The sequence below is a fragment of the Carica papaya genome, chromosome 5, assembly GCF_054855325.1.
Source record: "Carica papaya isolate Zhongbai chromosome 5, ASM5485532v1, whole genome shotgun sequence".
NCBI classification, from domain to species: domain Eukaryota; kingdom Viridiplantae; phylum Streptophyta; class Magnoliopsida; order Brassicales; family Caricaceae; genus Carica; species Carica papaya.
In genome coordinates, this window is record NC_142313.1 from 382273 (window position 1) to 400747 (window position 18475).

At 36.4% G+C, this 18475-nt stretch overlaps 1 protein-coding gene across 3 annotated transcripts in view; it reads left to right on the top strand.

Moving 5' to 3' along the window:
- Positions 1-18475, top strand: part of LOC110808326 (calcium-dependent lipid-binding family protein) — an 81259-nt gene that overhangs the window by 57868 nt on the left and 4916 nt on the right. For all 3 annotated transcript variants that reach the window (XR_015818970.1, XR_015818971.1, XM_088219452.1), the window contains 20 exons: positions 1973-2668; positions 2835-3153; positions 3294-3452; positions 3539-3702; positions 3813-3993; positions 4096-4365; positions 4464-4670; positions 6550-6604; positions 8932-9062; positions 9229-9738; positions 9819-10646; positions 10728-10804; positions 11273-11726; positions 11882-11968; positions 15664-15819; positions 15925-16109; positions 16415-16954; positions 17654-17831; positions 17945-18087; positions 18221-18347. Coding sequence is in view for 1 of the 3 variants with exons in the window: in XM_088219452.1 (XP_088075578.1) it covers positions 1973-2668; positions 2835-3153; positions 3294-3452; positions 3539-3702; positions 3813-3993; positions 4096-4365; positions 4464-4670; positions 6550-6604; positions 8932-9062; positions 9229-9738; positions 9819-10646; positions 10728-10804; positions 11273-11726; positions 11882-11968; positions 15664-15819; positions 15925-16109; positions 16415-16954; positions 17654-17831; positions 17945-18087; positions 18221-18347 (5467 nt within the window). In the remaining 2 variants the exon portion in view is untranslated. The remainder of the gene's footprint in view (positions 1-1972; positions 2669-2834; positions 3154-3293; positions 3453-3538; positions 3703-3812; positions 3994-4095; positions 4366-4463; positions 4671-6549; positions 6605-8931; positions 9063-9228; positions 9739-9818; positions 10647-10727; positions 10805-11272; positions 11727-11881; positions 11969-15663; positions 15820-15924; positions 16110-16414; positions 16955-17653; positions 17832-17944; positions 18088-18220; positions 18348-18475) is intronic.

Sequence of the window (18475 nt, forward strand, 5' to 3'; positions counted from 1 at the left end):
ATGCTCTGGTTGAAGCCTGTAAAGTGTTGTTACTAGACGAGCTCACTAACTTTTTGGATGAAAGTGATCAGGAAAAAAATACGATCATAAGGTGCATGATAACACTTAAGAATTATCCTGAGACGAGCAATACAAGACGCAAGTTTGTAATGATAGAGCGGAAAACATTTGATCTGGTGAGTGAGGGGAAAGATCTGAAGGGTTTGCAAATAAGCAAGAATCGAAGAGGATTCAGGGTCTCAATTTCAATGGAGAAGGAGGAGGTCGAGTGGTTGTTGGAGGCGTTAGAAGACTTTTATTGGCGGAATGGGGAAGATTTCTGGGGGAGGAACAAGGTTGGGAATGGATACCGATTCAGGATTGCGTTGGGTTGGAATAGAAGAGGGAGGTTCCTGATTTTGTCGGAAGTGAGATGTAAACATGCGAAATAGATAATTATCCTGGACAGGCCAAAAGCTGGTGGATGGTGGCAAATCATGAGATCAGTCGTCGAACTTGCTGAGAGGGAGATCCTCAACCCGGACGGTAAAGGAAAGAATATGGGGGAGAAGGACTGCAGGGAGGTGCCAGTAGAGAGACAAAATGTATGTGATGGCAGTATGTTTGGATGTCCCAAATGCCAAATGGAGTTGTGTATCTCAACAACACTGACGAACATGTATTCAACGATGGTGAGGAGGACTGATGAGAGCAGAAATCGGGTAGGGCAGAAGGGATTCGATTTCGAACCGAGTCGAGTTAGATTTGGATTTCAGATGGATAGGCAAGGAAGGAGAATGCAAAACGCAAAGGGAGCCCGTTGTTTTGCTAGTGTGAGAAATGGCCTAAAAATTTCATGGGCAGAGCAAGGGGAGAGAAAGGGAAAAGGAAATTGATGTGGGTTGAGAAGGAAAAATGGGTCGACCAGCTTGTTCCAAGCCAACCCTAAAGTAAACCGAACCAAGAGTGGAGAAAGAAGAGTGATTCCCGATTGGCGTCTGTGAATGAAAATAGTTGGGAAGAGGAGAAAATGGCGCATGAAGAAGGGACGAATGAGAATGAAGAGAGAGAAGCAGAGATGGAAGAGCCTTCTATTATTTCCATCTAATCTAAAAGTATGGAGGGAAAATGACAAGCTTTTATGGAAACCAAAGAAAAATGGGGTGTTTTCGGTTAAATCCTATTATAAGATACTTTTGGGGATGGACGAATGGAATACTATCCATTTTCCGGCAAAACAAATATGGAAAATTCAAGCTCCCCCCAAGATCGCTTTCTTTGCAAGGGAAGTCAGCAGGAATGTCATTTTAACGATTGATCGGTTGAGGAAGAGAGGACAGGTGCTGGTTAATTGTTGCTATATGTGTAAAAGTCAGACGGAGACGTGTAACCATCTATTACTCTTTTGTCTGGCTGTCCAACATATTTGGTCTATGATTTATGGTCTCTTGGGGGTTAGTTGGGTAAGGACTGGTTCAGTTAGGGAGGAGATTTGGACTTGGCAGGGGATTTGTAGGAATGTTAAACTTTTTATCTTAATTCCGTGGGCTATATTTTGGATAATTTAGAAAGAAAAAAATAGAAGAGCTTTTGAAGGGGTTGAAAGTGATATGGTTAAAATTAGGGATAGATGGTTTCATTTGTTTCGATCTCTTATACTGGAGCATGATGTAAGGTGGAAGAATTTGGGTATTTGATTGATTGCATAACTAATGTGTAATTTTTTATACATGGGCAGCACCCCCTTGATGCTTTATCAATAGAATTACACTTTTTATTTTAAAAAAAAAATGACCTTATCTAAAATCAGCTACTCTGTTATTGTCCTTTTCAGCCATTGGTCTGTAAGGTGCATTACTTGCAGTTCTTTAATATCTGGGGTTATTGATTTTTGTCTCTTGAAACAAAATACTATCAGAATGTTTATTTTCTTTACAACAATTTAAAATCAGTTTCTAATTTAAAAACACAAATGATTTCTGTATCTCTGCAGGCCAATTCCTCCCTCACAGGCAGTTATGGCAGTGAGTAATACATATGGGCGTGTACGGAAGCCAATTAGTTTCAATCTCATTGGCATCTTTTCTGGTATTCAAGGATTTGACGGAATTGCTGGTGATCCTGATAATGAGAATTGTTCTCTTTGGATGCCTGTTGCACCACCAGGATATACTGCAATGGGTTGTGTGGCAAATCTTGGAAGCCAACCGCCACCAAATCACATTGTTTATTGCCTACGTTCTGACCTTGTCACTTGCACTACTTATTCAGAATGCATATTTAGTATCCCCTCAAATCCTTTGTTCAGATCTGGATTTAGCATTTGGCGTTTAGACAATGTTCTTGGATCATTCTACGCTCATTCTTCAGTTGAGTGCCCTTCTAGAAATTATAGTTGTGACCTGAGTCATTGCATTCTCTGGAACCAACTTCAATATTATCCGTCCCTCCATGCATCAGATCTGCCTGCTGGTGACACTCGGAATCAGAAAACTAGTAGCCATGGTGGAAATTCATCTGGATGGGACATTCTCAGATCAGTTTCAAAAGCCAATAATTGTTATTTATCAACTCCTAACTTTGAGAGAATCTGGTGGGACAAGGGAAGTGACCTTCGCCGGCCAGTCTCAATTTGGCGACCTATATTGCGTCCTGGCTTTGCAATTCTTGGTGATTGCATAACTGAGGGGTAGCCTTTTTGTTTCCATTTTTGCCTTACGAAATTTCTTAGTCATCTAAGGGAATTTTTATAAGCTTTTCTTGTCAAGCTTACTGGTTGCTAGAAACCCCTTGTTTTCCTCGCAATGTACAAAGCTTTGCTAGTTAACTTGTGGTATCAACTTCTTTTCTTTCAGCTTGGAACCTCCTGCTCTTGGAATAATTTTCAAGGCTGACGACCCTGATATCTCTGCAAAGCCTGTGCAGTTTACTAAAGTTGCACATATTAATGGAAAAGGTGTAAATGAGGTTTTTTTCTGGTATCCGATTGCTCCTCCTGGTTATGCTTCTCTAGGATGTGTAGTTTCCAAGGTGGATGAGCCGCCACGTGTTGATTTGTTGTGCTGCCCGAGGATGGATCTTGTTAACCAAACAAACATTCTTGAAGTGCCAATCTCAAGGTCTTCAAGCTCGAAGGCTTCTTACTGCTGGAGCATTTGGAAAGTTGAAAATCAGGTTAAGCTACTTTTATTAAGCATGTATCCTCTTATTTAAAAAAAATTAAGCTTGAATCCTCTATTATCATTTATATTATACATCCGGCTTTTGGGTTATTATCATTATTTCATATTGTTAATGGCTGTCCTACATAATAGGCATGCACTTTTCTTGCACGCTCTGATATGAAGAAGCCATCAAGTCGACTGGCTTTCACAATTGGTGAATCTATAAAGCCGAAGACACGAGAAAACATAACTGCTGAAATGAAACTAAGATGCTTGTCTCTGACCATTTTAGACAGCTTACATGGCATGGTACGTTTTCTAAAGAACACTACAATCATCAAGATGCCAATTTAGTGATGGTATTCTCTGTTTGTGAACGTTTTGGATCCTTTCAGATGACACCTCTATTTGACACAACAATCACCAATATCAAGCTGGCAACACACGGTCGACCGGAGGCCATGAATGCAGTACTGATTTCCTCCATTGCTGCTTCAAGCTTTAACACACAGTTGGAAGCGTGGGAGCCACTAGTGGAACCCTTTGATGGAATATTCAAGTAACTTTATAATTATGCCTATATACTTCGACTTATTGGGAAAATAAAATCCAACTTTTTTTTATATATTTGGCATTATTTGATTACTGTTCTGATGTTTTGCATCCAAGGTTTGAAACATTTGAGACAAATGCGCATGCGATATCAAAGGTTGGAAAGAGAGTGCGTATTGCTGCAACTAATATTCTCAACATTAATATTACCGCTGCAAATCTTGAAACTCTTGGAGAGACCATTCTTTCATGGAGAAGGCAATTAGAACTTGAACAAAAAGCAAGTAAAATAGAAGAGGTTGAGTGAAGAACATAACATGGTTATGTTTTCAGAAATTATATAGTTGACATTCCTGGCTTTATGACGAAGTAAATGCTTACTGGATTAATACTTTTTCAGGAGGCTGGTAGTCAATGCAAACATGAAGATGATCAAATGCTTTCTGCACTTGATGAGGATGATTTTCAGACAATAATAGTGGAAAATAAGCTAGGATGTGACATGTACTTGAAGAAGATAGAGGAAAATTCAGATGTAGTTCAGTGGCTACCTCACAGCGATTGCACTTCTGTGTGGATTCCACCACCAAGGTTTTTAGACAGGGTAGATGTTGCAGATGGTTCTAGAGAAGCACGTTATTATGTTACCGTACAGATTATTGAAGCAAAGGTTGTTAAATGGCTAAATTCTATTTAGTGTAACCAGAGCTACCTTAAAATTTTCTTGTTATATCTTGGTAGGAATGTGACTTTTTTTATTTTTCTCAGGGTTTGCCTATAATTGATGATGGTAACAGCCATAACTTCTTCTGTACTTTGCGTCTCGTCGTTGACAGTCAGCCCATGGATCAACAGAAGCTTTTCCCTCAGAGTGCTAGGACAAAATGTGTCAAGCCTCTAGTTTCAGAAACTAGTAATACAAATGAAGGCACTGCTAAGTGGAATGAACTTTTTATATTTGAAATTCCTCGTAAGGTACTTTGTGAAGTTTAGATTTTTTTTTTTTAATTTTTTGTCTTTTTCCTTATGCTTTTTTTATTCCTAAAATGAGGCATGATATCCTTTGTGAATTTGAGGGCTCAGAATATTTCACTTTCTTTTTGTGATTTTTCCTTTTTGATAATAGAAGATTGAGGGTTGGGTAAAAGAATTGGCAGCCTACCCTAGCTATTGTGTTAAGAATTGTTGCATCATAATATAGATGCCAAAATCCAAATGAGAAGCTGCTCATCATTTATTTTTCATTGGATTACAGTAAATCAAAATCAGTAGGAAATTTTTTTTGGAAGGTAAATAACATATGTAAAAACAAATTGTAAATAGTGGTGATTGTTTTTCTTATAATGTTAGTTTGCATGAATCTGATGATAGATTTGCTTCTTCATTTATGTCTGTTTTCATGTTTATTGGATGTCCTGTTTTTCTTATAATGTCTTGTTTTCTACTTTAAAATTGAAGTTTTTGTTGGGGCCCAATTAGTTCAATGCAAGAGCAAGGAAAATTTGTTAGTTTCCTGTTGAATCTCTTGCAGCCAATTTTTTGCGTTTATTTGATCTTTGGCAGACAATTTTATATCAGTTAGTTTTTAGTTGTGCAGGGTTTCTAGGTTTTGGGAGGGTGATATAGTTTTCCCTAGGACAAAGTTGCTCTTATTTGGATGTGCCTTTCTAGTATCCACTTATATGATCTCTCTCTTTTCAAGATTTCTTGGGTAGAGAGGGTGATTTTGGAATTCTTTGGTTTAGTTTGTTGAGGTCCTCAAGAGATCACTTGGTAAGATTTAGAGGTGTTTTGCCTTTTATAAAGGGGAGATAGGTTCAGTGGGAATCTTGTTTATGAAAAGCTTTTTTTAGCAAAATACTTGTAACATTTCCCTAAGAAACCTAATTCTTTGTGGCATGTAGTGATTAAGGGCCAATTTGGGCTATGTAAATGGTTGGGATACTAAATCTAGAGTAAATGAAGGGTTGACTTGGTTCACCGAAGAGGAAGAAACAGTTTAGAACAATCCAATGCTTGGTTTTTGTGGTTTTAATTATCCCGTTCCCGATCATGACACATGTCTCTCTAGTTTTCTCAAATTTTTCTGCGTGGCTCAGATGGTGTTCCGGCTGGGAAACATGTGACTGACACGTGTAAACCCTTATGGATTTTGGTCCTGTGCGATCAGTTCTATCTTCTTCTGCTCCCTGTTTTTGATTCTCTGTGGCTGATTTCACCATCTTCTTCGTACGCTCATCGTGATTTCTTGTTTTCCTGCTCATTTTTGGTTGTTTGCAACCAATTCTCAACACATGGAGTAGCCAATAGCTCTAGGATTTTTAAATGAGAAACATTTGTAGCAGAACTTTGTAGAAGATTCGAAGGATTAGCTAGAGTAGATATTGTAGAAGAATTCAATAAATTAGGTAAAGGTGATATTGTGATTAAATATCAGAAAAGTTCAAAAGAAATGAGATCCTTGCTTCTCACTGAGAAATATTTTATCTCAAGTGTTATCAGTGGGCTAAGGAAAGAAGAACTATGGTGAGGATGCACAGGCTGCTCACCTTAAATCACGCATTTGAGCTGACACTATGGAAAGAGTAATTGATTGATGCATTCTGCTGCCTCAGTGGCTTGTCTTCTGTACCTTGTTAGTGCATTTCTGCACTTCCAAATTAGCAGCCTCTCAACACCCGAATAGGTTGCATCACTGTAGATAATGCACTGCTGTGGAGTTTCTTTTAAGCTTATCTTTACACCTTTAAGCTCTTTTGGTAGTATGGACATCAATGTTAAAGCTTATTTTGAAATCACTAAAGGATCTCCAGTAGGTATGACTTGAACTTTCTGTGTTTGATTGTTTTTGCAGGGCTCCGCAAAGTTACAGGTAGAGGTGACAAATCTTGCTGCTAAAGCTGGAAAAGGTAAGTTCTCTTTTTTTGGATGAAGGCAGAAATACCATTGATAAAAAGAGAGGATTCATCGGTGGAGAATAAGAGATCCTCCTCAAAAATTGCAAAGAAAGATGAAAAGTAAATCCCGTATTTCCCACAATGGGGGAGAACAGAAATGAGAGATAAGTAATGGCTGAGAGTAAATCATCCCAGTTCAGTGTCGGTCTGATATGCTTATGTTAGGTAATGCCCATATAATTTGACTCATAGGAAAGCCAAAAAAGTCACCCTGCTCCACAATTCTGTAAAAGTGGGGTGCCTGCTATGAAAATTGAGAGTTACATGCTAGCCAAACCCCTCTCAGAACAGAAAAAAATGATCCGTGTCCATAGGTTAAGCTTTTCTGGAACCCGAACTCTGAATCAGATGTTTTGACACTTTCTTCCTTTTAATAGAAAAAAAAATACTAAGATGAAAAGAGAAAACAAATAGAAAAGGATGAGGTGTCCTCGCACAGAGAAACAAAAACAAGAAGCAAGCAAAAAAGAGGATACTAGAAAAATGTCTAGCTGATGATATTAAAAGAAATCCCTCGTAACTTTCTCAATTCCCTCATTTACGTGAACGGCGTCTTTAAACAGAAACCGAAAGGGAGGATACAAGACTAACATGCATAAAGGAAAGTAATTGCACCCCTAAAGAGAAATTAGCACCTTTCTAACTCTACGGAAGCTCAGTGATCTTACCCAGAACGGGATCCAAAAATGAACTTATACATGGATTGCCCCAATAGAAACTTGTAAGTAGGTTAGAGTTAAGTCCAAGATAGTGCAACCAATAGTATAAGCCAAATAGTTCTTCTCATTTATGTCAGCTTCACCTGCTTTTACTAAAATGTACATAAACTTGAAATCATCTCAAATAACCTTAATAAGAATATAAATCTTAATAATATTCTTTTTCTGAGGAAAAGAAAATATATCATCTGCAAACTGTAGATGGAAGACTTCAACAACTCTATCCTCACAAAATAATCTGGATTATTGATATATAAATAGTTTATTAGGCTATTACCTATCGCACGCATATTGTGGAAGGCGTCAATGTTATCCACGCTATCAACCCACCAATATTGTGCATGGGGAAGCATGTTAAAATATGTAAATAATAGGTTGAGTTAACTGGTTTAATTTTATCAGATAGGTACTTCTGAAGAGCATAGGACTAAGGATACCGTCTATCAAATTAACAGAAACTGTGAAAACGGGTCCTTTTTTAGTACTCTGAACCAAGGTTTAGCCTCACAATTGATAATACTTCAAAGTTAGTGGAGGATAGATTATTCCTAATACACCTCTTCCATCTCTCCTAAAAGTTCTTCCTATCCATAACCTTGTGCAGGAACGATAAACTAACCTATCATGCTGTGTTTGTGTGTGCGTGTCCTTGTGTATATACATATATGTGTGCATATATATATGTGTGTATATATATATGTGCATGCATCTTAAATCCAGCTTAAAAACTAATCTTTTGGTTCTTCCTTCTCACATTCTGAACCATTTCATCAGCGACAAAAGAGGCATCATTAATTTGTTACCAGGATAGAAATAGTATCACTTGATGCCTTTGGGTGATACAAGTGCATTTCCTGCTAGTCCTTGTCCGCGTAAATTTGTTGGAGAACTTCAAGCAAATCCCCTTTAACAATGTCCCAACAACTTCGGTAGAATGTGATAGAAAAACTCTCAGGACCATGTGCTTTGTCAACCCTAGGTTCCAAATATGCTTCTAATATATTTAGCTTCATCGAATGGCCTTAACTTTAATCTCTCAACAAAATTGCAATAGTATCCTCATACAATTTCTTATTAAACCCAGTTACTTCTATCTCAACAGAAGCATAATCCCAAGCGACCGTACTGTCTTCAAGTTCAAACTTAGACTCTTACATCTTCTACTGACCATCCTATAGAAGAAATTTGGTAGCAGCATTCTTCTTCTCAGATCATTTTAGTTTAGGTTTATGTCTTCAACACGTGTCCTCCAAAAGAATTTTCTTAAACTTGTTATTATCAATTTCAAAGTAACTAATTGAACTCGCTGAGACTATTCTTAGAATACACCTGTCCTAAAGGCTCATCTAATTAAGGAGCTTCCACTTTTTAACCGGCCCTAAAGGCTCATCTAGTGAAGGAGCCCCCGCTTTTTACTCTAATATCCTCGAGGTCCTATTTTCAATTTGCCCTAAATGAGTGTAATTCTCCTCTTATTTCATACACTAAATCACCTTCAGAAAACTCCTCTCATTTACTCGATAGTACTTTATTCTCATATTTTGTTATTGATATATGCAGGTGAAATTGTTGGTGCACTTTCTTTTCCTGTTGGACATGGTGCGAGTACTTTAAAAAAGATAGGTTCAGTAAGAATGCTGCATCACTCTTACGATCTTCAGAATATTGTGTCATATCCACTGCAGAGAAGGGTGAGTTGTCAGATTTGTACCAATAATGTGCATGTAGTAGAATTATTTTTAGCAAATTGTTTGTGTGGCAAAAATATTCTAACACTAGTTTTGTTTTGAAATTAATATATCTTGTTTTCTGAAAATGAACGATACATACTTGTTCATTTTTTCATTCATTTTTTAGCCCAACAATGACGGAGATGCATCTGTTAATGGATGTTTGTGTGTTTCCACATCTTACTTTGAGAGAAATACATTGGCAAACTTTCAACTGGAGGTAGAAAATGAAGATGCTGTTGATAGGGACATAGGTTTCTGGGTTGGACTTGGCCCTGATGGTTCCTGGGAGAGTGTCCGTTCATTACTTCCACTGTCAGTAGTCCCAAAATCATTATTAAATGACTTTTTCGCTATGGAAGTTGTGATGAAAGGTGGAAAAAAGCATGCAATTTTCAGAGGCTTGGCAACAGTCGTAAATGACTCAGATATCAAATTGGATATATCCATATCTTCTGTTTCTTTGCCTCACGGTTCCGAACACTCTCAACATACAAGTGGTTCTAACACTGTAGTTGAAGAGTTATTTGAAAATCAATGTTTTCAGCCAATTTCTACTGGGGGTAATAGATGGTCTGGCTCTTGTCGTGATGAACCAGCATGGTGGAGCACCAGGGACTTCTCATATTCGTCAAAGGTGAGAAAATTTGCAAACTGATTCTATGTCAATATGATATGTTCTTATATAAATATTCTTCATTTTCCTTCATTTTGAAGGACTTTTTTGAACCTCCTCTTCCTCCTGGGTGGCAATGGGCATCAACATGGACAATTGAAAAGTCCCAACTTGTGGATGATGATGGTTGGGCCTATGGGCCTGACTTCCAGACTCTGAAATGGCCCCCATCCTCTTCCAGATCACATATGAAATCAACCACTGATACTGCACGCCGAAGGCATTGGATTCGCACAAGGCAGCTGGCTACTGCACAAGAAATAAACTGTTTGAAGAGTGGTTACACTTCACTAAGCCCTGGATCGTCTTCTCCGCTGCCATGGGGAAGTACATCCAAGGATTCTAACCAGTATTTAAGTCTTCGTCCTAGTGCCAACTGTCCTCAGCCTCCCTATGAATGGGGTTCTTGTGTTTGTGTTACATCTAGTTTTGCATGTGGAAAAGACCAGCCTGACACAGATCAAAGGTCACTTAATAGACAAAGTACTTTTAGGCAAGAAAGTAAAACGTCTAGTTTTGCTTTAAAGTTGAATCAACTTGAGAAGAAGGATATGTTATTTTATTGTCATCCTAATTCTGGAAGTAAGCAACTTTGGCTTAGTGTTGGAACAGATGCTTCAGTTCTCAATACAGAATTCAATACACCTGTCTATGATTGGAGAATCTCTATTAATTCACCTTTGAAATTGGAAAATCGACTTCCTTGTCAAGCCAAATTTACAGTCTGGGAGAAGACTAAAGAAGGGAGTTTTATTGAGCGAGAACATGGAACAATATCTTCACGAAAGAGTGCACATATATATTCAGCAGATATCCAGAGACCTATATATATCACACTTTTTGTTCATGATGGCTGGGTTCTGGAAAAGGTAATGATTCTAAGTACGTTTGTGTTCTTTGATTTGGACCTTGGTTCCATGCTTACATCTCTAGGACATTATTGCCTGCAGGATCCTATTCTTGTTTTAGATCTTTCTTCCAATGATCATGTTGCATCATTTTGGATGGTTCATCAGCGAAGTAAAAGGTATGTTACATTCAATATGGTAGGACACACACTTCCTTGCAAATGGGTGGTCCTTGGGACTTATCCTCTGGATTCCCTATCTCTTTGTACCAATACATAGAGAACTGATTTTTCTGTTTTAATGGAAGGATATGATTCACATTCTCCACGATAACTTATAATTGTACAACAGCTATAGTGAAGTTTACCAACTTAATGCCATTATCCTTTACACGCATCTGTAATCCACTACAAATACATTAAAGAAATGAAAGAATGTTACATAAGATCCATATTATTTCTTATTTTCTCTGTGATCAATCTTTCTGCATTTGTCTCGCGAAGTAGTTAGGAATAACTAGTAACTTTATGCACAGTAATATATGAGAATTTACCTTAACAGATGCCAACTTAATTTCTCCCATATAATCTGGGTACAAAAAGCTTGCCTTATAGCGTCCATGGTGTTAATATTCATTGTTTTTGCAGGAGATTACGTGTGAGTATTGAACGTGATGTGGGAGGGACTGGTGCTGCACCAAAGACTCTAAGATTTTTTGTTCCATACTGGATTACCAATGATTCACCTTTGCCTCTTGCATATCGAGTGGTGGAAATTGAGCCTTCAGAAAGTACAGATATCGATTCCCTTTTACTCTCTAGAGCTGTCAAATCTGCAAAGACTACAATGAGAAACCCCACATACTCTATGGATCGGAAACAATCTGCCCCAAGGAGAAATCTTCAAGTACTTGAAGTAATTGAGGACACAGGTTCTGCACCTAGCATGCTTTCTCCACAAGAATCTGCAGGGCGCAGAGGAGTTGTGTTGTTCCCCTCTCAAAAAGATTCATATCTTTCCCCTCGCATTGGCATCGCTGTTGCTATTCGCAATTCTGAAATTTTTAGTCCTGGAATTTCACTTCTTGAGCTAGAAAAGAAGGTGATTGACTGAAGGGTCAAGTTTCCTGCAATAATATAGTGGTTTTTCTTTCTCAATTCCTATCTTATCAATAGGCTGAGAGTTATACTTCAGATTCATTCTTCTGAAACTTTTCAAAAGTCGCAGTGCTTATATGAGCTTATATATTTTTTCAGGAACGTGTTGATGTAAAAGCATTCAACTCTGATGGTTCTTATTATAAGCTCTCAGCCGTACTGAACATGACCTCAGATAGAACAAAGGTTGACCACCTTTATCTTTATGCTTTTTGGTTATATTGATGTGGTTCTCGGATGGCTTTGTGTATATTATTATGTAATGTTATCAAATAAACTGCATGATAGTTAATCCACTATTAGAGAATGGGAATATTCTATGTAGCACCCATATTTTTCATTCACTTGAAGGGATATCTTTTTATTTAACTAGAACCTATATCAGTGTTAGGAACAACAGTCCTAGCTTGTCTCCAAAGTCAGACAACATTTCTAGCTTATCTTTCAAGTCTGATACAGCTGATAGCCACTAAAATCTTCTGTACTTGCATGAATCCTTCTTCTAATGTGCTGACTGCTAACATAGGCAGAGTGTTTGTTGGAGCATATTACTAACATCCTGTTTGTTTATTGGTTAGTTATTAATAACCTGTTTGTTTCTCACACTTAGGCCTTCATACAAAGCCCGAAAAGGTATATTTGATTTGCATCCATTAAACAAAGCTTTCTTGTTGCCTGAGATCCTTTGAGATTATTCAATTCTCGATCTTGCATTTCTCTGCTATCTTAATAAACTATGTGAGCCTCATTAGAATGCAGCCATTTATCCATGTGCTAAGCTTGGTAATTTGCTTGCACATAAGAGTTAGAATATAAACAACCAAATTGGGTTCTTTCACAATGGTTTGATGTTGTTTCTATTGAATATTATAGTTCTGTATATACAGATTTTTTCTGACAGAAAATGAAATATATAATTAATTACAATTGATTATAAATGATGTAATTTACCCTTATACCATTTTAACTTAATTTGCCTTTTCTTTAACACTCTCTCTCGAGCTGGGGAGTAAATGTTGTCAATCCTCAACTTACTAAGAAGAACTTGGATTGCTTAAACCTTTAATTAACACATTTATCAGTTGAGAATTGATAGACATGTATGGGATACATATTGGGTCACTGTCAAGTTTTTCTACAATAAAATGTCTATTGGTCTCTATATATTTGGTTCAATCGTATTGCACTGAATTGTGAACAATATGTATGGCCGACTTACTGTCACATAATACTCATAGGATTTTTCTCACTTGATTTTAAGATCTTTCAAAATTCTTTTTTATCCACAATATTTCATATATCCTTTGTTTCATACTCAGAACTCTAATTCTACACCTGATCTTGCAAATACATTTTGTTTCGAATTTTTTCATATGACTAGTTTATATCCAAGAAAGATACGGTATCCTATAATAGATCTTATGTTTACAATTGGCTCTACATAATCTATATCAATATAGGCTTTTAGGAGCAGTTTGTCATTTTTCCATAACATAATTCATTTACTTAGTGACCCTTTTAAGTACTCTGTAGGCTACTTATAGCTGCACTTCTTTCAAAATGTGCATGAATTGGCTTATAACAGTTACTGCAATATCTGGTCTCGTGAGGGATAGATATATCAATCTAGCAACTAATATCTGATACATTCTTTGTTTATTGGCATACATTTTTTACTATTCCTAATTTGTGATTAGAATCAATAAATGTACTAGTTGATCAATAAATGTATTTGTTGGTTTATATTCTATTACAATAATGTCATCAATGTATACTAGAAGAGTTGTAGTTTCTCCTATTTCTGACAGTTTGATAAATCGAGTATGATCTCCTTGAGCCTATTTAAATCTCATATCTATCATCATCTTTGTGAATCTATCAAACCATGCTCTTGGCGATTGTTTGAGTTCATATAATACCTTTTTTCGTTTACTTATTTTATCTGGTCTTGTTTCTTTATCAAAGTTTGACGGGATATCCATATAAATTTATTCTTATGAATCTCCATGGAAGAAGGTAGTTTTTGCATCAAATTATTATAGTTGTCAATCAAAATGGATTGTAATGATGATAAAATTCACAATATTCATGTTGGCTACTGGTGCGAATATCTCTGGTAGTTTATCTCATATGTTTGTATATATCTCTTTTCCACCATTCTCGCTTTATATCTGTCGATTGTCCCATTTACTTTAATATTTGATTGTAAAGACTCATTTGCATCTCACCAGTTTCTTATCTTTGGGTAAATCTACAATTTTTCAAGTTTAGTTCTTTTCAAGTATCTGCATTTCTATACTCATATTATTTTTCCATCTTTCACAGGATAATAGCTTAGATATTGTTTTAGAAATAGAATTACTACTTAAACTTTTGAATGAAATTTTTATGGGTTAATGAGCACTTATCAGATGACAAACTAGATAGAATACAAAGAATATTTAGTGCATTCTTTTATGCTTTTACGAAATGCAATAGGTGTATTATTATCATATTACATAAGTTCTTTGGGATTTAACTCAGTTCCATGATTAAGGCTGGAATTGTGGACCATTTTGGCTCAATACTCGACATCTTCCTCCTTGTATGAACTTGAGAAAACCTAGAATCTTGTATGATCTCTTGATGGGATGGATTGTGAAAGTTTTTTTTGTGATGATAAACTTCCTTATAGGTTTTGAACATTTCCTTCTGGTGATGGTTTTGAGGTATGTAGCAAAGTTGATAGGTTAAGGTCTGTTAGAATTTTATATTCTTATCTTCCAATATAGGCTCCTCTAAAGATAAGATTGGGTGAAGTAGGATTCCTGTCAATAAATGTGACGTTTACAGGCACAGAGAAAATTTGGGTGGGTAGATAGTAACATTTGTACCCCTTTTGAGATGAATACTCCACAAATACATGTTTTAAGACCCAGAGATTAAGTTTCCTTCTTTTGTGAGAATGAAAAAAAAACGAAGGACAACATATCCAAGTCCGAGGAAGAACTAATTGCTGGGTAAAACTGTTGAAATGTTTCAGAAGGGCCTGCCTTTTCGCCAATATTATTTTGGGACGTTGTCTTGGGAAAGGGAAGCTCTGGTGGTGGTTAAACTATTTTGTTTTGTTGTGGAGTGTGGATGTAGGATGATTTATTAAGAACTCCTTCTTAATGGAAGAATGATGAAAATGTATAATTAAAAAAAAAAATTAGCATTCCTGAACTCTTTTATAGTAGTGCTAGATTGGATTTTTATCATATTGTAGAATTGGGTTATATAATATAGTTAATATCATATTTGGCTTTGCGTAAACACAGCCAAGTGACTTTAGTGCAATTGACAATTTTCTCAAATATTTAATCACCCAAGTCAAGTTACTCATTTATGTCAGATACACAAATGGTCCATCTAACCTGGAAGGAGGACCCTTTTTGCTGTAAATGTTCTGGTAAACCAGACTAGTCGAAGGTCTTCATGGATGAGTTTTCTTGCAGGAAATGGTGCTTCTTGTTGTTCAAATACAGATTTTGCTATATTTATCTGAAGCTATTTTCTGATTGGAGAATTGAGAAGAAAATTTTTAATTGAATTATTTTTTTCTTTTGGATTATCATCAATCTAGACTAAATTCCAATGAGCAAATTGGTCTTAGAAGCATGTTGGAAAATGATCGAGGAAACCACTATTTAACCATTGTTGCAACAAGAGATTTATCAGATTATTTATTAAAATGAAATATTGACGTTATGATTATGATTGCTGCCTTATAATTAGGATTGACATAGGTGAAAGATGGGAATTTTGCACATAAAATCCATCCTTTGATTGGAGATACTTGCTGATAGGTTATCTTGCTCAACTAAGTGACAGCTATCATAATTCAAATGTTTGACATGCAGGTTGTTCATCTTCAGCCACACACCTTATTTATTAACAGGGCTGGGATCAGCCTCTGTCTGCAGCAGTGTGATTCTCAGTCAGTGGAGTGGATTCATCCTACTGATCCTCCAAAACATTTTGGATGGCAATCTTCTGCAAAAGTTGAGCTGTTGAAGGTTTGTGCAAATAATCAATTTATCATTTCCAAGATTTCTTCTTTTTCTCCCTTTTATAAGTTATTGTGATTGTATTCAATTTTATGATTGGGGTTATCATTTCAGTTGCAAGTGAATGGATATAAGTGGAGCATACCATTTAGTGTTTCTAGTGAAGGCGTGATGCGCATTTCTTTAAGAAAAGAGGATGAGGGTGGTCAATTACCATTGAGGATACAAGTACGGAGTGGGACAAAGAACTCAAGCTATGAAGTTATTTTCCGTCCAAATTCTTTTTCAAGTCCTTACAGGTTATATTGCATTGCATACAAATATTTTTTTTATATATGTTTTTCTATGTATTGATTCCTGCTCTTGCCATAGTTTCTTCTTGACAAAGAAATAGTATTAGTCAATGGAATAAATTATTCTTATTAAGGAACTTAATTGCAGTGAAACATCAGTTGGTATATAAACTTTATCTTGGAAGCCAAAGTTTACCCATTTCTGGATATATTAGAGCTCCATTAACATATATTTCTTTTTTGTATCACACTCTTCCATGCTCCACCAAAATTTTCCATTGTTCATTTAGCAATTAACATCTTTATGACAGGATAGAAAATCGTTCCATGTTTTTAGCTATTCGTTGTCGGCAAGTGGATACTACTGATGATTCCTGGCAGTACCTTCTTCCAAACACAGCTGCTTCATTTTACTGGGAAGATCTTGGTAGACGACATTTGTTGGAACTCCTTGTCGATGGGACAGACCCACTGAAATCAGAAAAATATAATATTGATGAGATTTTTGACCACCAGCCCAGCATTATTGGGGGTGGACCTGCTACAGCTCTACGTGTTACCATCCTTAAGGAAGAGAAAATGAATATTGTTAAGATCAGTGACTGGATGCCAGAAACCGAGACCAACGCAATCATGAATGTCAAACTTTCATCATCTCTGTCTCACATTCCCAGAAATGACTCCCAGCAACAACAACCAGCAACCACCATTGATTCTGAATTTCATGTCATTGTTGACGTTTCTGAGCTTGGAGTCTCTATTGTTGACCATACACCTGAGGAGATACTGTACCTGTCAGTGCAGAATCTTCTTCTAGCATATTCAACTGGCTTGGAGTCTGGGCTTAGCAGGTGCATTTCGGTTTTCACTAAGTTCTGTTTATCTGACAATCTTGGGTTTTATCTTAATTTCCATGTAAATTCCTAACTCTTCGATTCATAATCAGAGCATCTAGAATCCGTTAAAATTAATTGCTTCATCTTTCTGCCAAAATATGAAGTTTAAATTCATAATCTTAGGTAGGCCATTATTGATGCAACAGTCATTTACAAATCTAAGGGCCGAAGTTAAGCTAATAACACAAAATGAAATCTTGGAAAAATTTCATGCCATTGGTTATGATTGTGCCCTTGTTACATTAGATGTTAGATCTGTGAAGTTTGAGCAATAACTTTGTTCAATTGTTTTTGGTTAACATAAATCTCCCTCTTGCTACTTAAAGTGACCATATTACATGCAGTTTACAGTTACTAAATACATGCATACTTTGTAATGCATTCATAAATAACTTCTTTTGATTAAATGGGAGCCAATAATGGTACAAGTGATAGGAAATTAACCATCTGTAGGAAGAGTTATTTCCTTTCTCTCACAATTGAAAGGTTTCCATATGGCATATTGCGAAGAGATTTCATAATACACATCAACTGACTAATCAGCCTTTTGAGTTACAGGATTGTTGTCACTGGAACATAATCCATCATTTGTTACCAATTATGTAATCACCTGCAATCATTGACTGTTTATTTTTCTATAACGGTTTTTTGCAGGTTCAAACTACGAATGCGCAGAATACAAGTAGATAACCAGTTACCATTAACTCCAATGCCGGTCCTCTTCAGGCCACAGAAAAGTGGAGAAGAAACTGAATATATCTTGAAATTTTCAATGACTCTGCAGTCAAATGGATCATTAGATCTATGTGTATATCCATATATTGGTTTCAATGTAAGCATGACAGAATTTTAAGCCTTTCCTAAATGTTTATTTGTTTTTTTCTTTTTGAGTTCATTATATTTGTATTTGTTACTGTTCCAATTATTTTGGGATTTTTTTACCAGGGACCTGAGAATTCTGCCTTTTTAGTAAACATTCATGAACCTATTATTTGGCGTATTCACGAGATGATCCAGCAGGTTAATCTCGGTCGGCTAAATGATACTCAAACAACTGCTGTTTCAGTTGATCCAATCATTCAAATTGGGTATGCAATGACTATTCTTCAATTATATTGTTCACATCATTTATTTCAAAAAAATATATATATTGTTCACATCGTGATTATCTTCCTCATGGCTAATGACTTGAAAGCTTATATATTGTATCTGGAAATGCAGAGTTCTTAATATCTCAGAAATTCGATTCAAAGTGTCAATGGCTATGTCACCTAGTCAAAGGCCTAGAGGAGTACTTGGTTTCTGGTCATCCTTGATGACTGCCCTGGGTAACACAGAAAATATGCCAGTAAGTGTTTCTTCATTGGTTTTTTCCTTTGGTGATGATTTTCATTATTTTGGCGTGAAATTCTCCGAATAAATATTCTTGTAAACATATGGAAATTGGAAAGAAGAGCATGTGGAAGCGTAATCTTA